This window comes from Rattus rattus, chromosome 3 (assembly GCF_011064425.1).
Source record: "Rattus rattus isolate New Zealand chromosome 3, Rrattus_CSIRO_v1, whole genome shotgun sequence".
Taxonomy (NCBI): domain Eukaryota; kingdom Metazoa; phylum Chordata; class Mammalia; order Rodentia; family Muridae; genus Rattus; species Rattus rattus.
In genome coordinates, this window is record NC_046156.1 from 77,175,196 (window position 1) to 77,201,101 (window position 25,906).

General features: G+C 35.0%; 1 protein-coding gene across 1 annotated transcript in view; it reads right to left on the reverse strand.

Moving 5' to 3' along the window:
• Window positions 1–3,081: 3,081 nt before the first annotated feature.
• Fstl5 (follistatin like 5) overlaps window positions 3,082–25,906 on the reverse strand; it is a 586,654-nt gene continuing 563,829 nt past the window's right edge. Inside the window, exon 12 of the mRNA XM_032896952.1 lies at window positions 3,082–5,626. Coding sequence (XP_032752843.1) covers window positions 4,912–5,626 — 715 coding nt within the window. The 3' untranslated portion in view covers window positions 3,082–4,911. The remainder of the gene's footprint in view (window positions 5,627–25,906) is intronic.

Here is a 25,906-nt window from a genome sequence, read left to right on the forward strand (position 1 = left end):
TCACCATGATTTCACATATACCTGAGAATTACTGCACTATCTCTCCCTGGAACTCGTCAGAAGATATTGTGGTTGGAAGACACATGAAAATAGCCTTTGGGAAGTGTGACTTTCCTCTTACTCTTCCTGTATTAATGTCTTACGGGAAAAAAAAATAGTGCTGACACATGACATCAGACCTGTGTGAGCTCTTACGATTGTGACTTTAAGTTTCATCTCATTTTCTAATTTATTAGTATTTGTGAACTTGAAATTTTTCCTATTTTAAAAACTTATGTAATAGTACACCTTGTCATATATAATTAAACACATTGTTCACCCTGTAAAAACTTAATTAGTGAATATAAAATTCAATTGGATTAACTAACTTAATAGAAGAAAATCTCCAAAAAATGTCTGAAGGTGCATCTACCAGGAATAAAGTTCTGAACTATATTTTGTGTTTTTAAAGTGTGTCAGCCTTGTACATATGTAATTACCTAGACAGGTATGAGTCTTAGAAGTAGCAGAAATTTGCTATGCATACTGACACGTCTCTGGTATAGTCATTGAGCACTCTCATCTGTTTATCTTTTATCTGAATCTACATTCCTCTCCCCAACTCTGCTTCTCCCTCACATTTTTCTAAGTTCTCTTGATGAGTCCTATTCAAAGCCTACCAGTGCTCTTTTTTTAAATATGACTCATGCTTATTAAGCTGCATTCAGATATGACTCCTTAACAAGGCTTATATTAGTGCCTATCTCAATTTCATTGTCATGTTCTAAAGACTCCAAGCTGGTGATCTTAAAATATTTAATTTTTATCTCTCCTTTAATTTCTTTTATAATTATATTTTTATTGTTTAAGTGTAAAGTCTTCTTTTTTGATATTCTTTTTTTAAAATTAATATTCCTATTCATTTACAGTTCAAATAATATCCCCCTTCACAGTTACCACTCCACAAACCTCCCATTCCTTCCCTTCCTCATCTCTCTCTCATTTGCCTCTATGAGGGTGCTCCTCCACCCACTCACCCACTCCTGCCTCAATGCTCTAGCTTCCCTCTATGTTGGGGCAGAAATCCTCTACAGAACCAAGGGTCTCCCCTCACATTGATGTCAGATACGGCCAATCTCTGCTACATATGTATCTGGAGACATGGATCCCTCCATATATCCTCTTTGGTTGGTGATTTAGTATTTGGGAGCCCTGGGTGGTCCAGTTAGTTGATATTGTTCTTCCTATGAGGTTGTAATCTCCTTCCACTCCTTTAGTCCTTCCCCTAGATCTTCCACTTGGGATTCCTGGGCTCTGCCTGTTAGTTGGATGTGAGTATCTGCATATGCATTGCTCAGGTGCTGGTATACCCTCTCAGGGAATATCCATATCAGACTCCTCTCAGCAAGCACTTCTTGGCGTCAGCAATATTGCAGGTGGTATGGATCTCTAAGCGGCATGGTATCTGGATGGCCTTTCCTTCAGTCTCTGTCAAGTGCTGCTATTACTAGGACTCTTTCTGATTATACAATATTAGTGTGTGTGTGTGTGTGTGTGTGTGTGTGTGTATGTGCATGTGTGCGTGAGCACGTGTGCGCAGAGTCGCATACGTATGTGCGTACAAGTTACTACACATAGATGCCAGAAGTCAAGCTAAGCTATACTTCCCCAGAAAACGTTCAGCCACACACATTGAGAAAGAATTCCACTGGAGAGCAGTAATTAGGATACCTGGAGAGTCTATGTGCATGTCTTTCCAAACATAACTATATGCCAGCCCTGTAAATATTGCTGAGCCTCTACTGTAGTCCAGTCTTTCTAGGGCTTTCATTCTGTGCCCTTGTCTCAGAATCTGATTATAAGCCACCACCCTCTTTTAATATAGCTATGTTGCCTTCCTAACAACTGTCAACTTTCTGTCTCTCGCTTTGGTAGGGGACTTCCCATGTTAGGTGCCCCTTTCCATCTGTTGATCATATCATTTGCTTAGCAGCTCTAACTCGGTTGTTTTCTTCTCTTACTTCCACTCACTCTTTGATGCTGCAGCCTCTTTGTAAAGCAGATTTCTAGTAATTATCCTGTTTTCTCTTCACTTTCAGTTTTTGCAAAGAAATGTTGAGATGGCTACTTGAAATATAGCTTTAGTCACAACCCGCATTGTGATGCTCATGTCTTGTCAGATTTCGTCTTTGAAGAAAGAAATATCTACAGCACTAACAAATGCGATATAAACTTTTTTTTAAGTGATTCAGTCAGGGAGCATGGCTCAGTCAGAGAACATTTGCCTAAAAACTGAGGCCCTGGTTTCCTCAACAAGAAAAAAAAATATGGCGAATTTATGTATCTATCACTTATGGATATGGGGAGGAAATATTGCTTTTGAGTTTACTTTAGCAGACCTGTTCTGAAATAATTCCTTTAATTATTAATTAATATTCCTTTAATGTATGAAAGTTTCTGAAAAAATAAACATCACAGGATACAAGCCCTGGATAAAACACTGAATATTGAAGGTGTACAGGGCAAGACAATACAGATGTTTGTACATCTGGTACTTGCTGAGCCCATTTTAGGTTTGACTCTCACTTGACTTCCCCAATTTTGTTGAAAGAGGTTAAAATGCACCAGGCAATTTATCTTGGCTTCTGTCAACTTCCCTGCTTGTGTAAACCTCACACTCAATCTAACTGCTTATCCTGTTATCTGGTAAACTGCTTGTTGCATAAAACCTCCCCTGCAACTCTAGAGCAATATAAAAGGATATGGTTATTGCCTTTAAAAGCCCCTTGCCCTAAACACTCAAGCCTACATACACTTGTTTCCCCAACACCTGAGAATAGTCCTAGCCATTTGGAATAAAGACTTAATTGGCTATAAACTGTGAGTAGTTTTCTCCCATGATCTTCCCATAACAGAGATATAGGAAGATTGATATTTTGTGAAAAGGGAGTTGAAAATTTCTTTGATTGGCCTCCCTTTACTTTTCTTCTATTTTCTGCCTCACCATCATCTTTACAATAATATGAAACACCAGATAATATCTGAAGCCTATGGAGACTTAAAATATCATGAAAACTAAATCATTTCTGAGCACACAAGCAATAAAACATAAGAGGTTTATTCTTTTATCAAGCAATGACAACAGACAGCATCCACATGGTAAAAGCTTCTAAAAGAAGATCTACATGTACAGGATAAGGAGAGACTTACACCAAATCATCAACACAAAGACACTGCATGATTCATGTTTCCTGGGGAGAAAGTTACTAAAGAGTGAAACAGATTCAATCCATAAAAACGTAGGCTGATTTTTGTTGTTTATTAAATCTAGTTCCCTTAATGTTTCTTATGCTAAGAAGAAATCTATTATCACACAGCCCATGGTGCTATATACACATAAGAGAATGCACACTATAAAATTCCAAGTTTCTATGCAGTTTTACACAATTTAAACTTGAGTAAAATTTGTATTTAAAAAAAGATCTTATTGGATTACCTTCAGCAAATGGACATCACTTCAATAGCTCATCACCAGTGTTAGCAACAAGAAGAAGAAAAATAAGTAGAAAAGATTCTCAAACCATGTACACTATTCCCTTACACCTGGATTGTTTTGTCCTATTCCAATAACCCAACTTATTGGTATTAATTTATTTCTACAGGCTTTCTATTTTCTCTTTTAGGAAAAAGGATAAAGGCAGACATTTTACTTCTCTACTATATCTCAAGAGACTCTGTTGGGTCACAGCTAGAGCATAGAGTTAGAAGGTGCTTTAGAATATGCTGGAGTGGAAGTCATCTTGGCCATTGATAAAGGATGGGCTTGATTACTAGATAATATCTAAATAGCAAAAGCAGTGGAGCTCACCTTCTACTCTCCACTGTGGGTTCATCTTACCATTTTCTGCTAAAAAACCGTTCATCTTCTTTGGACCAATCAATGAATGTTGTCTGAAGAGGATATAAGCCACTGAGCTACAGAGAGTGGTTCCAGCTTTGTCTCACTGTCAATCTCCCTACAAGTGGTTCTTTCTGTGCAGATGCAGTCATGTTCCTTGTCCAAAACTGAGAAAGTTCCTGACTTATGGAATACTAGGCTACATAAAAATATTAATCCTGATACTAAGAAGGAAATCTTCTGTAAGCAGTTGAATTCCCAGATAAATGTACACCAATAATATAATGCACTCTAGTGAATAAAAGCAAAACATGTACACAATACATTGCCAACATTTTTACCATACATATTTTTCTCCCTTCCTGTCCATTTTCTAAAGCACGATGCACATGGTACAGTGAATATTGGATAGTTTCACATCTGTATACAGCCCAAGGCCAAATTATGACTTCACATGACATTTCATTGAAGGTCAAACAAATGCCTGAAGGCAGGATTTGGTGCAAGATATAAACATTTCTTAATGACAGTAGATTCATTGCTATGAGGTTGTCCAATATGCAGAGTTTAGCCTTCCTTTTTTCTTCCATGACATTTCCTTCAAGGCACAAAAGATTTTAAACAGTGGATGGGACAGAGTATTTTGAATTAAGAATTTTAAGGTTTGACACGACCTTTTATTTCTGATTAAAGCAAAGCAAAATGACAAGAAAAAATATCTTAAAGAGTGACGTGATGTTTAGATCATCTGAAATTCCCTGCAGTGTATTTTTTTAAAGATTTTAATATCATTTTATTGGTTTAAAATATAGCTACAAGTTTGACTCTTGCAATTGCTATAATTTCTAATTAAATATTGTATGAAATGTTTCTAACCAGCCAATATATTAAAAAAAAAATCTAGCTTTTTTTTGTAACAAACAAAGGGGGTTTTGTCTAGGATATAAACTTGGAAAAGTTAAGTTGTAATTTAAATATGGATCAAGTGCAATGTACTGTAAAACTTTTCCTCCATAAATAGGTGATAGGGCTCCTTAGGCATCGCCAACCCAAACAACTGTATTTCCTTTCTGAACCTCAGTGATCTCACAGTTTAACTTATTAAGGCGACCATCCAGGATGAAGAGAGAATCTTTGGAGGGGGTCATCAGGTACTGTCCAAACAGGCCACTGCCTTGGATGTGCCTGTTTTTCGGACTCCAGGGCCAGTCTTCTGTCTTGAGAGGTTCTTTGAGACTTTTGATCATCTTGACCTTCCCAGTGGATAGCTCCACAAAGAGTACATCTGTTTGTTGGCTTGAACTGCCGTAGATGTTGTACTGGTGGGCTTCTGTGAAGGATGGCTGGAAGGCCAGGTCAGATATGTGCAGGTTGGTGTGGATGTCAAAGGCATCCAGGATTTCTCCTCGGATGGTGATATATTGGACTCTGACAAGACCTTTCACATCATTAACACTGACAAGATAGTGTCCGTCTGGAGAGACATAAGGAGTGCCTGTCACATCACTGTTGGAGCCAATGATAGAATCAGTCACACTGTCCACCACAAGCTGTGGTGGAATGGCTCCAGTGATGTCAGCCTTGCAGCTAATGAAGTAGTATCCTCCCAGATGGGTGTATGCCAAGGACAGAGGAATGCACCTTGAGTCCTTCAGGTTAATTGTTTTGATGTAGGACATGGTTTCGAGATCAATTTTGTGTAGTGCAGATTCATCTTTATGAAGAATAAATCCAAATCTGAAAAGATAAAAGCAAGATTAGGAAGGAAACTACAGAGTTGCTCCACAAAGACATGCACCACGTACAGGAAGGTCTACTCCCAGCCAGGGCCTGGACTACTGTGACAAATTTTCTATGTAACACTAATGTTAAATTAATCTTTCTGGTGCTCTATTCAGATACTTTCTCAGGTTACTTAATCACTCTTTAAATCCAAGTAGTTACAAATTTTAATGAAAAAGGAAAATAATTTAAAACAATGGCGCTAGTTAGTCTAAATAACCAATTTTACTTATAACATAAAATTTTGGGAGAGAGCACTCAGCTTCATCCTTTAGATTCCTTTGACTATGAACTAAATAGCCAATATTACTATTTAGATAATCAACGAAATCAGTCTTATTATAATAATTTAGAGGTTACTTTTTATATGCATATTTTTACTTTTGTGTGCAATATTATATTTATATTTATTACATGTTATGATGAACTTGCTCTTTGATTTTTATATTATTTATACATTTTATGTTTAAACTTTTTTGCCTCACCATGTTTAGTTGTAGATTGCTGTCTATATGCAGGTGAGAGCAGGCACCAGTTAAGGCTAGAGCCTGTGACTGGGCAGTGGAAAAAGAAGATGGGCTGAGAGCTTTAGAGACAGAAAAGATAGGAACAGGGAGGGAGAAGGAGAGAAAATGGAGGAATAAAAGGATGAACCCCATCTACATGGCTTTAAATAGCCACAGAAAGCTATGGATATCACAGAAGGGATAAATAAAATATGATAATATATCCAATCTAGGTGGATAGCTTATATTAATATCTGAGTTCATTGTGTTGGTATTTTGTGGGTTGAGAATTTATTGATATAAATCTGACTGATAAATTACAAGTCGCTAGAGTTTTGATTTACTGGGTTACATGAATTTTCTGGTTATGGGCTAAAGTACATGCTGATTTGGGAAAAAGGCTTTGCCTTTGCGTTTTAAGAAAAAGTGAAGAGACTCTGCACACCTTCCAGAGATATTATATGGATCCTACTTGACAGAGGCAGACCTCCTAAAGAACTAGATTCAAGAGAATCAAACAAAAAAAGGTAACGATTCTTTGTGCCATCCCTCATATGGCACGAATAAAAACATTTATTTTGTTATTAATAAAATTGGCTCATAAAAAGACTGTCTTTTGCATGGTCAAAAAGCAGAATTTTATCCTAATGAGTCTGTACACACTGGGCAAACTGATACTTAAATTTTGCTTTGAGATTTGTATACTGCAGAATGTACAGTTTCAGTGAGATTCATAGACAAACATGCTGTGCTGACCTACTGGAACTCTTGGTGTCCTGGATCTGATTTACTAGGTTACTGGGATTTGTGACAGCTAGCCTCCCACCCCCACCCCAGGGTGGTGGTGGCTGGGAATGTGAGTAGTTCCTCAGCAAGCAAATAGTGAGTTGGGCAGATGCTGCATGGGGACCATAGGGGTTGGGAAATTGTGTTACTAGAGCGTAACCGGTGATAGCATGGCTAGCATGGACTGTTTTTTAATTATTAATGCAAAATTTAGATGGTCTTCATTTTGATCTCATAATATCATTACCTTGGTTCTCATATTGCGTAATGAAATTTGGAACATATAGTGTTTTTAAATAATGCCAGTTTAATTTTCTCTGCTTAAATTAGTTCAATTGTTAATCAGTCTAAGTGAAAACTTTAAGGACTCAAACAAAGTATAAATATATTTTGATATATAAGTTTTAATCAATTAAATAAAATAAGTATCTGGTATAGTGGTTCACACCTTCATGAAAACATTTCTCTGGCTAGATTTGAGGTTTGCCAGTTCTAGGCTAGCCTGAGGTACTTCCTGAAGACTCTGTCTCAAAACCAGTGATGCAAGAGGGAAGTAAGTCAGAGAGACAGGAGAGACATTGAGAGAGAAACAGAGAGAGACACAAAGACAGAAAAAGACAGAGACAGAGGAACAGAGACAGAGAGAGATAAAAAGAAAGCAAGAGACAGAGAGACAGAGAAAGAGAGAGCAGGACTGGCAGAGAGAGAGAGAGAGAGAGAGAGAGAGAGAGAGAGAGAGAGAGAGAGAGAGAGAGAGTGTGTGTGTGTGTGTGTGTTAAAATAAAATTATAGCCTAAAAAAGTCACCAGTCATTTTGGTATTATTATTAATATTGACAGAATAACTTTTTGATATTGTGAAAATCTTATCAACTAAAAGGGAGAAAAATACTGTTCTCTTCTCATGTGTGAAGAAAATAGATAATTGTATTGTATTAAGATAAAAGAAAACAATAAGGCTGTTCATAGAAGCCTTAATTGTAATAGCTAGAAGGAAGGAACAACCCAGATATCCCTCAACCAAAGAATGGATACAGAAAATGTAGTTAATTTATGCAATGGAATACTCTTCAGGTCTTAAAAATGAGGATATCATGAATTTTTCAGACAAATATCCGTTTGTCTATAAAATACCATTCTGAGTAAGGCAACTCAGACCCAAAATTACATACATCATAGGTACTCACTAGCTAATATACAAAAAGGTACACAATACCCAGGATACAACCCATAGACCTTAAGAAGTATAACAAACAGAAAGGCTCAAATGAGGATACTTCAATTCCACTTAGAAGGGGGATGGAGATAATCACTCAGGGGAGGTAGAGGAATGGTGGGATCTGGGTGGGAGAGGGGAAGAGGGGGTAAAAGGGGAATAGGATCAGGTATGGGTTGGGGATAGGAAAGAAGACCAGAGAGCCAAGAGAATGAATGGAGATGAGCAACAACGGGAGCAGGGAGGTGGAGAGACATTCTAGAAAGTACCAGAGACCTTGGAGGTAAGGGAGTCTAAGGGCTCAGTGGGAGTGACCTTAGCCAAAGTGCTCAACACTGGGGATAGGGAGCTCAAAGATGCACCTGCAGTAGATAGACAGGGTATGAAGAGGAGAGACAGGGTTACTAATCCACAGTCAAAATTTCTGACCCAAAACTGTTCTTGTCCAAAAGAATTGCAGGGTTAAAAATGGAGAAGAGATTGGGATACATCTCATGGGGGGAAGGGTCACCAAGGCATGGCACTAGCACTAATTGTATGTTGTGCTTGTAGACAGGGGGCTAGCATGGCTGTCCTCTAAGAGGCCCTACCAACAGTTAACCAAGACAGAAACAGACACTTAAACCCAACCATTGAACTGAAGTTGGAGACCCCTATGGTTGAATTAGGGGAAGTGTTGAAGAAGCTCAAACATATATAATGTTTGAAGTTATTTTATTTGAAATGATAATGCTTCTCAAAAAATCATAGGCTATCTAACAAAACCCCAGTGGCAGGCATAAGTCTCCTCCTTCCAAATTTTTGGTTCAGAGAGACTAAAACAACTGAACCTATTGCTATTACATTTAGTTACCTCTTAGACATTGAAAGCAAATTCCTATTTCTGAAGATACAAAGCATTTTTTATACTGGATTCAGAAGATTAGAGCTGTAACTGAACAAAAACTTCACTCACTGATGAATAACTTTCAAAGAAATGGAAAATGATGAGCAAGCTATTAAGGAAGGAAAACAATTAACGATCCAATTCAGTTATAGATTTTATCAAACACAGTAATAATCACCATAGCAAGATATCCACAAAAGTGCGATAGTGGAACTTACCATAGTTATGGTAACCAACAGAGGTCTAGTTAGGCTTACGTCACAAGTCACAGGAGGAACTATGTGGATAATGAAGTCATAGATCTTAAAGCATGGCCACTTTTCTCTACTAGTGTTACTTTTAACTCTTATAAATATTTACACCCACAGTTAAGTGAAGATTTCACCTCTTATCAAATAAACATGTTATAAACCATGAAGTATATCATCACAGAAAGATATATCTAATAAAATTGCAAAGAACAACTGACTGTAGAGTGTCCCTACAATTCTTACACCTAAGGCTCAGAGATAATTCCAGAGGAGGGGGAGAAGGATTGTAAGAGTCAGAGGACCAGGAAGTGCTCTGTGAGAGAGATTATGCCTTCTAGCTTTGATAGAGTAGCAACATCCATGACTTCTATACAGCAAGACTGCCCCCAAAAGTTCTGAAAACCAGTCCAACACAAGTTGACATCCCAGCATAGATGGGGAAACCTCAGTGTGCCTATACCTAGATTAGTACTATAAGCAAATAACAAGTGTTGAAAAAGAGAAAGTAAGTCTACCACTAGGATTAGCCTCCTGACTGATTATCCAGTACCAAGTCATATGCTCTAGAAATACAGCACACAGGCAAGACTGAATGAACTGTAAAGGTTGTTTTTATGTTTGTTATATGTATAAATAACAAGAATGATTAAAGAAGTGACTGAATTTGATGGAAGTAATTGAGGTAGGAAACAATCATTGAATGGGTAGAAGGAAGGAGATAGAAAGGAAATTAAGTAATTATATTTCACTTTAATAAAATAATAAGTTAAAAATAACTAAGTAAGTATAGCACAGTGTACTTTATTTTCTGTATAGTAATAATCACAGAAACTTTATATAAATAGAAATTATTTCCACATATAATACAAAAATAATTCCAGAAATATCTTATTATAATCTCAAATATATATTAAACCATGATATAATTATTAATAAATACATAGGTTTATGATAGTAAAATTATTTCAAAAATCAGCAGAATGTATGATTATGGATGGGAAGGAATAATTTAGTTCAGAATTTACTATAAAATACATAAAATTATGACTGTTCCTATATTTCTTACATAGCATATAGTTTAAAGTTTTATATTGAAATCTTAAATACACAGAAACTCCTTTCAACAGCTTTGTAAACTTGTATTAGAGAAGACATTGTAGCTATATTGAAGATCAAGTCTTCCTAATTTTAATAAGTCTAGAAATTTTAAGGCAATAAAAATTTGAGATTTACTAGTGATTAATGCTTATGTATTCTGTTTACTGCTTCTAAAATAACAGCTATTATTACCCCTGTATACTTGAGGTAATATATTTAAAAATAATATTTCTAGTGTGTTTCTGAATTATAGCCACTATTAGTGATTTGTTTCTGGTTTAATTATTCTCCATGTTCCTTAAATCCCTTATTTGTGGTCGTTGAATAAATAGCTCATTCCATATCCATTCTAGATAAAATGTAAGGGCTAAAGAAATAAAAGAACATTCAAATGTTAATCAGAATTCTCACTGTTCTTGATGTTATCTAATGCAGAAATATATTTCACCCTTTAATTCTTTTATAATATAAAATAAAAATTCTTCAAAAGCTAAGTGGTTCACATATTTTCATAACTCAGCATCAAAAATATAGAACCTTAGGTTTTGCTATCCATGTTTAATTTTGTCTTAATAAACAACTCTATTCATTGTCAAATAAATCATGTTGTTTTTCTATTAATAAATAATGACTGTTAGAATAGAAGTATACCATTAATGAAATTATGAATTAGGATGATAGAAATTTTTTCTGATATCAGTGGTACATGAGCTCAGAGGAAAAGCAATATCGCACTCATTTAATGAAAGCAATACTCCAACCAAGTCTTGGCATTTAAGTTCTCCTAGTAATGCCTCGTCCTCTAGTCCCTTTGGGCAATGGGTTGCACTTGATAATGAGAAGAAATGAGCTAAATTCACCGTTCACCTGAACTATTTCTCCTGCGATAGTGAAGGATGTACCCACATTTTCTGAGATCCACCTTGGCTTCTTTTCCATAACTTAAAAAAAATGGTCTGGTTGAAAATAAGGAGCCCCACAATGATAATAAAATGGTAATCATCTTAAACTCACACTGTGCTTTAGGACTGAGCAACTGAGCCAATAAAGCAGGTGCTGTGGAACCTTCAGTTCATGCCACTGCTCTACTGGTGAGGAAGCGAAGTTTCTAGATGACATTTCATTTTAGGACAGCTTGGCATCAGAAGGCCCTGACTGATCATTAGACAGTGATTAATACTTAGGAGACTCAACTTTCACGCATGCTTATCTTCATAAAATCCTGCAGGGCACTGGTTTGTCTAATATTTGTGAAAATACTAGGGTAAAAAGCTGTAGCAAAAGCATAAAAATGCACTCTTGATATCATATTTTGACTGGAATGTATCGTTATTTGGCCTGTATATCCCCATGTGGGTTGGTCAGACTTAATGTAATGAATTCTGGTTTTTTTTTTTTTTTCGTTCTTTCTTTTTCTTCAGAGTGTCTAGTCAATACAGTTTATTTCGAAGTTGTAAAAAAACAAGTGTTCCCACTTTAAGTGACTCTCTCTGCACTTCAGCTGTGACCTGGAATCTTCTTGGCTGCAATGAAGCAGGGCCTTCTTTCCAGACTGAATTAGTTTCCTGAAACAGTTTTGACTGTAATAGACCCTATAGAAATATGATCTTCCACAGAGTCCTCTCTTCCGTAAGTTTTATTTTCCGCATTGGCAGGAAGAGGACACTGTTTCAGGTTACTTTGAGGAAGGACGAAATGTTTACATTACCAAACATAAAACCAGCCGCATTGCAAGCTTGAAGAGAATGTTTTCCTGCAGGAGCTGAGCAAACTACATTTGCTCTGTAACATTATGCTTTGTGTATCTATTTGCTATACTGCAAGTATATAAAGAGATTTTTTTGTCATTGTTATTGTTTTTTGTTATTTCTGTTTTTATTTTAATTTTCATCATATATGCTTATTGTGCATGGCACCTTTATGCAATGACCCTTAAATGCATGTACACAATTTTGTCAGACGCATTTCTGCCATATTTATATTCTCAAACCATTCGCTTTACACCCCCTCACTCATTAGTTCCTATGTTCTGCTCTATGATTTTACTTCTGTTCTACTGGTATATATATATATATATATATATATATATATATATATATATTGTTATTTGTGACAAAATACTGTAAGATATGATATGATGTAAAACCAATGACAAATACAAAAATACAAACTTGGGAGACACTTTTCTTTTCAGCTGGTATCTCCACTGTATGAAAATTAAAATACTTTGTCATCCAGTGCTCTGGCTATGGTTCAGATGCCATTTGTTCCCCAAGTGTTCATGACAGAAAGCTTGGTCCTCAGTTTAAGGTGTATATGGGGTTGAAGACTTATAGACTGGGGACTCTGTTCTCAGACTCAACTGTGGAATTTCTAGGCTATTTGTTTCCTGTTTCGAATGCTAAGCCTTGAACTCTTCTCCTTTCTTGGATTACATAGAAATGAATGGGTGCCCCAAAACAAACTATTGGAACAGCCCCATTATGAACTTTCAGCTTTCAAGACAATGTATTAAATGAATGTATTTTATTGGTAGATTGGATTGCTTTGGGTATTTTGTTATAGCAATAAAAAAATGAACTAGCACATGCAGATATATTGTTCCATAACTGGAGATCAGAATAACAATTGGAATGCTGTCTACAGTTTTGCTTTCACATATATCTATAGAAGGAATGTTCAGTTTATATTTTACCTGACCTCTAGATTTCCCACACAAAAAAGCTGTCAATGATTCACTCCACCTTTTGTTTATATTGAGTATAGTGTCTCCTTAAGTTGTTCAGAGCAGTGTCTGCTTTCTGTGTTCCAATAATCACTCGGCTTCCACTTCTGAAGTCTCTAGATTTGAGATTTTTTCAAATAACAGAGAATGTTGCTTATGATATTAGTACGTGGGTATCTAAGGATATCAACCAAGGCAGTGCTATAAATTGCCATCACAAAGACCTGTAGTTCTCCCTACTGACATTCTTCATTGTCACAAGCTATGAAAGGGACATGAGCTACCATTCACTGATTAAGATTTCCTTTTTGTTAATGCTTTTTATTATCTTAGACTTGCCCAGGTAAGAAAAAAACATAAATTGTGTCCCTACCTAAGCAACAGATTTAGATTGAATCAGAATTTTATGTAAATGAATATGAATCATATTATATCAGGTGTGGGCATGTTCATGATGCTGAGAAGTTGATACCAAGAACTAGAATTTCACATTGACATATGTTTTCCAACTAAGAAAAGGAAAGATAATGCGTAATATGAGTCTTTGAAATATGATGGCATTTGGAAATTTTCTGGTGTTGAAACATAGTCTAGAAAAATGCTGAAAATAAACATTGTCCTATCTTTTCTTACTTAGTTTGGGATATTACAAAAATTTCATGTTATAGATCACACTTCTATTATTTCCTCTTTAACTTTGGATTTTAAACAAATTTTAAACAATTTGCAGGGACCTATTCTTTTTCTCTGACTCCAGTGCTCAGAGATTCCACCAAACCTCATGGCAGACTAAGCTTTCCTCCTTCCTGTGGACCCTTTCAGAAACTGCTCTCTTGTAGCACATACCTACACATTTGCGCTAGCACCCTGTGGCAACAATAGACAGGAATTCAAAAGCGTGCTCTACCAAGCAACCCTCAGCCTCAACACATTCATAAAATACAGAGACAGCAACAGAGATCAAGAAATAGTACACACACCCAACAGAGACCACATAGTAATAAATATCAAGTCAAGAGTTTGTGTCATGAGCAACTAGAATGACTGTAAGAGTGAAAAGAATTTAAATAAAACAGGATTAAAAGAGAGATGTTTTCCAAGTCACATATGTATATGATGGCTTTGCACAATGTGAACTTTTTTTTTATCCATGCAGCAAATTTTGTTCTAGAAAAAAAAAGGAATTGAAAATACCTTTTTAGAATATGATCTCAAGCCTATATACCCAGAGGCCAGCACAAAAGACCCAATCATTAACATCTAAAATGATATACCTTCACTAGAACTCAGAAAAGAGGCCTTAGGAAATGCCGTATAGCTGAAGCCCGAGGTTTCAAATTAGAAATAATGGTCAAAATGTGCCATAAGAAAACTGGTTTGACTGAAATTGGCATTTAGGTACAGTATGAACTAGTCCAGGAGTAACAATGTGCCACGTGCAGTACCCCATGTCGGCATGGGGAAGGAAATGAAAAGTAAGTAAAGAACCTGTATCCTCAAGGAAAATTATAGTCAAATACTGGATTACAATGTAACTCTGACTTTGTGAGAGGGTTTAGGAGAAGGGACAGATGTAGGTATATTCCTGTTTGACTACTAAATCACATTTCCAGTGTACCAGGATTCTTCTGAAGACTCTGTATTAGTCTGCATCCCAGAAGTAAAAGGGCAATTTGCAATTAGAGTAAAAAGAGAGAGAAAAAGAAAGCAATTGTTTTCAGGAAATGAAAATCTGGCCACAGGGATGGGATAGTGGAGGTACATGGGGATTATATTAATAAAGCTATTGTGTATCAGATCCTGAAAAGACAGTTACATGCAGATTTCTGTTTTATACAGAGCTTTGAACTTTGATCCAAAGAATCAGTTGCTTATACACAAATCCACTGATAATGAGCCTAGAGTAGAGGCAATAGACTCTGGTCTCGTTATTTAATATATATTTTTGTCAGGCTTCCCATTAATCAAACAGACAAGAAGTCATCTTTCATGAACTTGGGAATAAAGAGTAATGCTCACTCAGCCCTAGATACTCTCTGAGTTCACCCAGAAATCAGCCCTCCAAATGAATGAAGCCACACCTATACCAAGTTAAGTAATTAATACACGACAGAGCATGCTATATACTCCTATACATAAATTACTATACTCCTATCCATAGAACATCACTTGAATGTGTTTATATTAAATGAAAAAATATGTCACAGTAGGAGTATATTTTCATTTATATAAACAAAGTTGTAGCAACATAGCAATATTGACTTTAAAATAACAATAAAAACAAAATGAAAAAGTCATATTAAACACATACAATATCTTGACCTTAGAGACTAGAGAAAATAATTAAGGTAAAAAATATAAAATGTTATATACAATAATAAAACGGTAACTTGAAAATTGAAGATACATTTTATGTGACAAAAATGATAATTAAATATGGAATCAAAAGAAGTTATTTTTAAGACATATCTTCATATGCAGGTTTGTAACCTTGTGAATACTATTTAACCCTTTGGCAAATTTTATTCTAGGATCTAGGACAAAAATAATTGAAGAAATCATTCTCATAACATTTCATATATGTCATTTTCTCTTGTAACATATTAATTCATTCATTTTAGAAAATAGAATAATTACTATATGTATACAAAAATGCATGTAGCTAGGTATAGACATATATTTATACTTTACTGATAAAATTTGAAATCAAGGTATTTTATCTAAATAAAAAATATTGCTAGAATAAATCATGCAGAAGTAGATCAATGCCATGTGGCTTAAATTAAATATTGGGATATTTAATGTTATAAACAAGACCTAAGCTATATGTATACGGTAATCAGCTACATGATAAGTAATCAGACAAACAATGGCCAAGATGCAATGTCCTTAAACAATCAGCAAAAGTCTGTAAATATAATTGATACATGGTTATATCAATTAATCATATTAGGAAACATAAAAGCTTGAGAGAAATTTTGACAGGAAAATATCAAATTATTAATTAGGGAGAACTGAAATGTAAGGTGATTCCATCTACAAGTAGATACTCCTTTCCATAGAAAGTCACTGCCTATAACATTAAGATTCAAATTTGATACACATTTAGGTGAATGTAAAGTTAATGACAAAAGCTCAAGAATGAGCCAGCAATAACAATAGAAGATTCTAACATTGAGACTCTGTGTTGATGTGGATAAACTGATATGCTCAGATACATTTGTAAAAATGTAAAAATAAAATAATTATAGGCTTTGTAAAGAAATAATTCTGTATATTCTTGTAAAAGTAAAATGGGCGTCTGCTTTAATAAAACAATAATCATTATTACTTCATGTCCTAAATAAATGCTCACATGCTCAAGGATAGCCACTGCTACAATGGATTCAGTAAGAAGTGGTTTGTTGTTAACTAAAGAGGAGTTGTAAACAATAGAGGAGTGCATGACAATATGTCAGTGAAACTACAATGAAGCTATGAAAGTGACACAATTATTTATATGTTAAGTTAATATTTAATACTTATGTATTGAGTGTGTTTGTGGCTGTCTGTGTGCTTATGAGTATACATGTATACTACATTTATTTTACCAATTTGCCACTCCTCATCCAGATGTCTGTGGAGATCAGAAGAAGGCATTGGATTCCCTTGAATGGGAGTTACAGATAAATACAGAGTTTTCTTTCCAGTCCCAGTTGTTGGTTTTTAAGTGAATACTTCCTATACCGAAAGGAATATTTTATAATTTAAGGCACGCAGGCACTGTTTTTTCAATAATTGATCTCAAATACCAATCAATAACTACTAGTGAATGATCTTTGCTCTGAAGATAAAAGTTTTTTATGTACTTCAGAGACATAAAAGGATATTAATGGTTATCATTATATACATTGCTGAATGATTTGGTTACTGCATATAAGTGTCTACATATACAAAGGAAATATTTCAGTATTGTTGATATATTCCAGTATTAAAGTTTCTCCCTTGAATGAATGTAGGGATCTCTCTCTCTCTCTCTCTCTCTCTCTCTCTCTCTCTCTCTCTCTCTCTGTATGTGTGTGTGTGTGAGTGTGTGTGTGTGTGTGTGTGTGTGTGTGTGTGTGTGCAAGTGTTCATATCCTGTCAGCTGAATAAAATTTAATACATGAGAAAATAATTTCATATACAAAATTCATAATATGTGTTAAAGCTGCTACAAAGTGGAATTTTTCTCACTGCTACTGACACATTCAATGTGTGTAGACAATAACTAGTAATTACCAAGAAGATTCTGTCATGTTTATATGCCTTGTGATAATAACTCATTTCTCTGTTAACTACCCTGAAGATATAATGATAAATTTGTAAAAGTTTCTGTGGAAAAAACATTCATAACACCATTATGTACAAATGAGAAATTTTTGAAAGCAATTTAAGCACAAAGGTTCATGAATATTTACAAAATGTTGATATAGCCATGTGATGTACTATAATATGCCTGTTAACTTGCTGTTAATAAATTTTTACTTTTACATTAACATTTTCTGAAATTTTATATAAATATAGAATATTATTGTGTAAAGAGTGTACTTAAATTTTCATAAAGAAAACAAGCAAATGCATACACAAGGTGAAGAGACAATATAGTTTAACTATTGTCATGTTCAGAGACTGGCAAATTTATTTTGCTTTTTTGTTTGTTTGTGCATTTGCTGTTTCAGTTTTATAGACTTTGTTCATGAGCACAGTCTATGTCTTTGATAAGAACTATGTAGATAGTTATTGTCAGATAGATGGTCAATACAGAAATATAAGTATCTCTTAGTTCTAAATAAAACTTCAGCAGCTCCTAAATTGGACAACATCATTTTATTCTTCAAAAATATTAAAAGGCCATAGATATATGTAGGGAATATTCATGATGCTTTAATAAGATGGTTCATATATATAAAGCCACACACTCAGATATAAACATGTTGAATTGATTTTATGTATTATGGTGTGTTACTTATTAAACCAAATTATTTGTAGATGCAAAAATTATTTGTGCAATCAATGAGCAGGGGGATGGTGAGAATGATGAACCAATGGTTTAGCGAAAAAGGGAATAACACCTATTACTAAACTGAGGATCAGGACAAAGTGTTCCCATCTGTAATAGTATGAAAGAACTGCTATAGGAGAATTAAACAAAAGCATCGTGAAGAGCAAATGCTTGCACTTTTGGTTCTTATAGGACAGGGCACATTAACATAGAACTCTGGTGAAATGAAAACACGTTCCTTCTAATGATAAAATAAGATAAGCCAGGGATGCATTTCATAGTTGATTAGTATTTATTTTTATTAAATTGTATATATGTGTAAAAAGTTTAAATTAGTACAATTTAATAAAAATTAAATTAATAAAATTTAAATTTTTTAAATTTAATTTTAAATTTAATTTTTTAAATTTAATTTTAAATTAAATTTTAATTATTTCTCTCCTTCACCTTTCTTCCTCCTATCACCATCAATGTTTCTTGGGTTTGTGGCTTCTTTTTCTTTGTAATCATCACATATTTGTATAGATAAAGAAATGCATAAATATACTCTGCTGAATCCATTTAATGTTGTTTGTATGTACATGATTTCAAGGACGATTTTTTTTTGGAATTAATTAATGTGTCAAGGGGCTCAATCCCATAGAACTCTATTTTTTCCTGTCTCTGTATCCTTAGTTATCTGTAGTTCTATGTTTAGAGGTGGGGCCAAAAATTTTTTATTACTGTTCATTTTACTTGGGAACTGTTTAGGTAATGATCTTTTTGTGATATCATGAACGCATTTTCCCTGTTGATTCCAGGACACTTCAGTTTTAAATATTTGCCTTGAAATTCATCCCTTCATTAATCCAAACTCAGTATTTATAATTTTACCTATGCTGGTTATCTGGATTCTAATTTTTAAAAATCTTTGGGTAACTTTCTTTTTTTAAGCTTACTATATGCAATTTGATGACTAAATACCATGTCAAATTCAGTGTGCTAGTACTGCAATATCGGAGAAGATGGACTTGGGCAGAGACTGAGATGAGCAGACGAACTGAAGAAGGAAGAAGCCACAAAGTGTAAGGAGTTGAACTTTTAACTGTGCTTGGAAATGGCTCTTCCTGAATTCAGTAGCCTTTCCCCAGTGACTCCTCTTAATTTCCCCAATGATACAGTAGAGAAATGTAAAAAATATTATCAAGTTGATTGTAGAATAGAAATCCCAAAGTTTTCCTAATATTAATGCTGTAAGTCTTCCCAAAGACTATATTCTTGTATTTAATTTCTATTTGTATAACGGTAATTGTGCTAGTTAAGTCCCAGAATAATCTGAAAATAAATTAATTTTAGGAACTTCCATGTTTCAATATGATGCTGATATGAAGGGTGAATAATACATAGTGTTCAGAACAATGAGCTGAAATTGGTTGTAGTTTACTTAGAAAGAAATCTTTTTGCTGCTATTCAAAAAGTGTATAGTTCATGTTAATACACTTTGAAATTAATTGAGTTCTTTCGTAGTATCTTAAATTGATTTATATTCCTGTACTATTATTTAATTTTATCTTAGATTTTACTTAAATATTTTGACGTATGAAACACACACACACACAGACACACACACACACACACACACACACACACACACACACACACACACACACACACACACGAAAACCATGCATCAATAAAAAGCAGACAGAAAATACAGTCTGCTTCTGGAGAAGCCTAGTTAATAGATGGAGCTCACATTTCTGACCAGGATAAATGGAGAACAAGGTACATTCAGAAAGCATAATTTTCAAAACAAAATGAATGTGTTAACAAACCATAGAAAATATGTTGCTCAAAATAATTTTAAATATTTTTTCAAATAAAAATAGTTTAAGCAAGGAAAGGAATTATAAATAAAATACTGAGTAGTCAGCGCTAACATTTTTTCTTTCCTTTTCTTTCTTTCTTTTGTTCTTTCTTTCATTCTTTCTTTCTTTTACTTTTTAACTCCTTACTAAAAGATGCTAAAGGGCTGAGTCTTATACTTTTTCATTAAGACATGATTACTGAGCTAAGAAGTGCCTCTTTATTATTATTTTTTCATATTTGACTAGAATTTTTATTTTGAAAACCAGTGACCTTTTTGCATGTCCTTGACAGTGGGGATTGGGCACAAAAATCTGTCCCCCTATTCCAAAACTATAGATTTAAGGTATACATTCATTTTGGTCTTTTTTTAAAATTATTTCAAGTGGAATAAGTTCATCATTTTTCTCCCTTTCAAGAAAAAAATCATTAAATAAACCCAATAATTTTTTATTTTGTAATTGATATTTTTATTTACATTTCAAATGTTATCCGCTTTCCCAGTTTCCAATCCATAAACTCCCTATCCCATCTCACCTCCCCCTTCTTATATGAGAGGGTGTTCCCCCCACCCAACCAAACCCCCTTCCCGACCTGACATTCCCCTGCCCTGGGGTTCAGCTTTGTCAGGACTAAGGGCTTCTCTCATTGGTGCCCAACAAGGCCATTCTCTGCTATCTATGCATCTGGAGTCATGGGTCTGTCCATGTGTTCTCTTTGGATAGTAGTTTAGTCCCTGGGAGCTCTGGTTGGTTGATATTGTTGTTCTTATGGGGTTGCAAGTCCCTTCAACTTCTTCAATCCTTTCTCTTAACTCCTCTGATGAGGACCCCATCCTCAGTTCAATGGTTAGCTGCTAGCATCTGCCTCTGTATTTGTCATGTTCTGGCAGAACCTCTGAAGAGACAGCTATATGAGGCCCCTACCAGCATGAAGTGCCTCTTTGAAATAGTAATATTGTGTTTTTTCCTTTGTTTCATTTTTTCCAGAATGTAATACAGAGTCTACAGTTTGTATAGCATCTTTTGTTTTGACTCTTAGTTGAAATAGGAAGCTTCATTTATGTAAGCAAAAGATTTATACACTGACCTTTACCTCAGCCAGTGATACTTTCCTTGGTTATCTTTCTGTGTATGACTGGTACCTGAGGAGTGTGGCCTTGGAACTGGGCAAATCAAGACCTATTTCATGACTGCAACTAGCATCTTTCAAATGGCTTTAAAATAATAGACTCCAAATCTATTTGTACAATCTAGTATGCGTGTTTTCTTCAACACCATATTTTTCTGAAATATCAAAATTTTATTTGGACTTCTAGGAATTACTAGTAACCATTCGTTATAAATGAAAATCAACCCACTGGTTCATAAGAACAAGAGCTTTGAACTCTTCACTACCTGGGGAAAGATTGCCACTTAGTGCTCGCTAGTTTACAGTTCTCTAAGCATTTCTACTCCAGATTCTCTTACTATCTTTATAAAATTAGCACAGCTTGCTTTTATTTGAAAATAAAGAAGGCTTACTTTAAAGTAATGAACTTCATAAAAGTCTTCAAGTTTTTGAAGTTCCACTAATTGTTTCAGCAAGCTTATTCTAATTTACCCATATTGAAATGATTCATCAGCAGCATGCACGTTTCCTTTGCTCACTTCCCAGGAGATTCTCCAGAACTGCTTATGCCTTTTCTCTGGTACTGATCTGTTTGCAAATTTCATCTTATGCTCAAACAAAACCAGAAAGGGTTTATAATAAAGAATTGGATATTGAGCACATCTTTGCCCATCCTTAAATTTATTAGACAGAACTTTAAAGAGAAAGAAAAATATCCCATAGAAGACTGTTAAAGTCAAAAGACCCAGAAACAAAATAAAGGTTGCCAATTCAATTAAACACATATATTTTTGGAGAGTAAACAATAAGCACATTTTAATGCATGGATAAAAATCTCCTTTGTCTAATATGTCTTTGTGCCGTGTGTTCTTCTAGACAGTTTTGTGTAATTTAGTTCTTATTTAAGAGGTCATTTATGAATTCTAGGAATACTCCTTTTGTGTCCTGTCTCCTATTCTATTTAACAATTTATAATAAACAGATATACACCCAATTAAATGACTGTCTAATATGCGCTCATTGAATTTAATGTAAAAGTATGATAAGCATTGGTATCAAGAAAAGAATAGTATATGAAATACTTAAGAATAACATGTAGGGCTGAAGAGAGGGCTCGGTCATGAAAGGTTAGGCTTACAAACTGAAATAGAAGAGTAATGTATAAATGAAAATAAGAAAATATATGCCACAAGTTCAAGGGCTTTCAATTGCCATCTCATGTTGTCCTCCATCTGGATTCATCAATGACTTGGTATTTCTGTCCATTAAGAGATATGGATTTTAAAGTTCAAAGAGAATATTTTGACCTGGATTGCTGATGTCTGAGTGAGTACTCAGACACTGAAAAAGTGTGTTTTACATTTATGTTGGCTTTAATTTCTTGTCTCACACTTTGAAAGGGCCGTGAGAGCTTTATTTTTCTTCCGCATCTTTCCAAATAATGGTTCTTTGTGGGTTTTTTTTTAGTAATGTATAATCAACAAGAGTTAGGAAATCTGAGCATACTGTTTGATATATTGTAGGTACTTAGCTGCTAGCATTAAGAAAAAAATAATAGTGTCATGAAAATATATTGAAATTGCAAAAAACTGAAACTATCAGTGAGTAGCATATTCTTTTCTAGAATTTAGACCATTTTCCTGGATGATGCATGGGAAAATGTAGGAGCACAACTTTGTCCTTGGTCCATTTTCTCACTTGTTTATTTTCATTATTTTACCAATTTTAGAATAATGCTATACCATTGAGTATACAAATGAGATATGTAGCAAAATAAAACAACAAATACAGCACTTCAGAGCACTAGTGGCTAATTACTTTTGTCATTATTCTTAATTTATATCTATAGTGGGCAGGGCATGATGTATAGCCAATTCGTATAATTTATTAATTATGTTCATAAGGAAATATTTCTACATTACATATTTAAATTCATGAGGCAGTATTTAAATATAGTCTGTGCATGTACTCATTCAAAGTTGCTGATGGGCTTTTCCATATCAATCCATCAATGTCAAAATATAGAGGGTAAATGATTTCCTTATAGTATCATTGCAATGATTCTCAACCTGTGTCTTATGACTTTTTACATGAATCCTATTTCAGATATCCTGCATATCATATTTTTACATTTTGATTCATAATAGTAGCAACATCACAGTTATTAAGTAGAAATGAACATAACTTTATGGTTGGAGAGGGTTACCACAACATTAGGAACTCTATTAAATGTTAGCTGCATTAGGAAGAATGAGAACCACTCATGTTCCAATAAATTACCTCCTGATCAGAAGAGAAAAAATTTAAAGCCTCATGTGGTTCTGGGTCACCACACACTGTTCTGATAAGTAGAAAAGGCTTGGTGTATTATTCAATTGATGTATCCCAATATATCAAACACTTCAGAGAACCGAGGAGGCCACTGACCCTTCATCCAGTCCCTTTAATATCTTCGTGTTGTTATCATTGAAAAAGTGTGCTTCCTTAAAAGCATTTCCTATTACTGTTTTGTTTCTTCTTAAGATTTTTGTCCTTGCCTTCATCTCTGTTGCCATGACAGTACACTGGTGGCTGGGTAGTTTATGAAGGACAGCACTCTGGAGGCTGTGAAATTAGGGGGAAAAAAGCAACAGTATACGTTGTTTGCTGACAGTTTCTTGGTGAGACCTCACATGGTGGGAAGTTAGAAGGACAAAGAGGGGCTCACTCCCTCATTTCATTCTATCCATAAGGCAGAGGCTCACTGTCTAATCCTGAACCTCCCCAAAGTGTTACATAATGGTTTTGCATTGAAAAATTCAGCAGGTACAAAAAGTCAGTCAAGCCAGGGCAATGCCCCAGTTTTTGTCAGCTTCATTTCAAATATTATTGCAATTCTTATCACTTTTCTCAACATGTGATAGCTTCAGTTACAAAGAGGTGCTATTTATGTCTCGTTTAATAACTTACATTCTTCCTGACCTTTAATTTTCTTTTTCCTTGTAATCTGTTCTAAAACTGTACTGGAGGCTAGAAATCTATCACTGACTACTCCTGAGGATTTTGCAGATAAAGACAAGAAATACAGGCCCAGGGTCGGGATGTCTGCTTTTAGATCTCACCACATGCTACATCTGTATTTCTTAGGACCTATATTTCTCTTCTGTAAAATTATATCACCTGAATGATATCTCATAGAGCATTTTTTGAGGACCACATTAAATCAATCACATTATAAATAAAGGTATCTTGCATATACTAACTTATACAAATTAATTGCATAAATATATTAAGATGGTCATAAATTCATGTCTTTCTTTAATGTGTGTACACAATATTTATTAGGTATGAATTATCATGGTAGGATGAATTATGCTTTTTCTCCATCTTAGTGTGAGTTAGTATTGCTGTAATGAAACACCATCTAAGCAACTTAAGGCAGAAACAGTTTATTTCAGCCTCCATTTTCCCATTGTTGTTCAACTTCAAAGAAAATATGAACAAGAACTCAAACAGGGCAGGAGCCAATGCAAGAGCTATGGGGGCGCTGCTCACTGGCGTGCTCATAAAGGCATGCCGATTAGCATTTTCTCGATCCCAGAAACATCAGCCTAGCGATAGTACCATGCACAATGAGCTGGACTGTCTTCTATCAATCACCGACTTAAAAATGTTTTACAGGATTACTCATAGCCAGATCTTAGCGAGCCATTTTTGCAACTCAGGTTCCTTCCTCTGAGATGACTTTATTTTTGGTCAAGTTGAACTAAAACTGTCCAGATACTCTTGGAGAATATGAAAGTCTTCCACAGGAAACAAAGCCAAGAGTTACAGAGTGTGGGTCAGAAACAAGACAGGTAAGATGCTCTAAGAGCAAACAGAATTCTTAAATTGCACAAGTGAAGTGTGTGATGAACAGCTGTCTACTTAAGTTCTTCTCTAAGCCCCTTGAGAGCTGAGCCTTGGCTAGGCTTATCTACAGAACAGGTTCTTTCCAACAATGAGTTCGAGCAAAGAGAAACTAATCGGCCTACATGATTTATCTAATAGATTCCAAATAGCCTGAGACACACTGCTCCATTACTTTGCAGGGCTTATGCAGGAGTTCCAGAATAACTTCTGGTACACACACAATTTTTTCAGAAGATTGAACGACACAACTTTAATTGCTGTGGATTATCAGTTGTGTTGGAGACATGTCACTCTGGAATCACTCTGCATATGTCTTCCTTGCTTTATGGCCTCTGTATGCTTTATTCAAAATTAGCTTTTCTCTCTAAAAGCATATATATTTATTTTCCTGTACATAGACAACAAATAGGTTTTCTGACAATGATACATGCTTTTTGATCATCATTCTTTGAGTGTAGAGGTTTTGTAAATACAGGAGAAAGAGAAAAGGGACTACCAGAATACAAACCAACAAAATACTTCTGAAGGCAGGAGGTGAAGGTCTAGTATCCTAAGCAGCCTCTTGAAATTGAAGCACTACTTCCAATAAAGACTCTTTGGCAATGAACATCAGGTTCATTCACAATTCTGATCCACACCTGACCCAGCACTGAGAAGAAAACACTCCCTGTCCCACCTCTTCACACTCACTGTCTATCTATAAAACCACAATGCATGCTTTGAATGAGGGTGCCAATGAGGTGTCACTGCACAGTGGAGCAGTGGCAGAGGATCATTTCCTTTTCTGTGACATTCTGTTCTGCTTACCTAGCACAACAAAACAGTGATGAGACACAACAATGATTCCACTGAACTAAGGGCAACTTAAGACTGCCAAGGAACTACTTTGGGAACTTACAGTCATTAGCTTT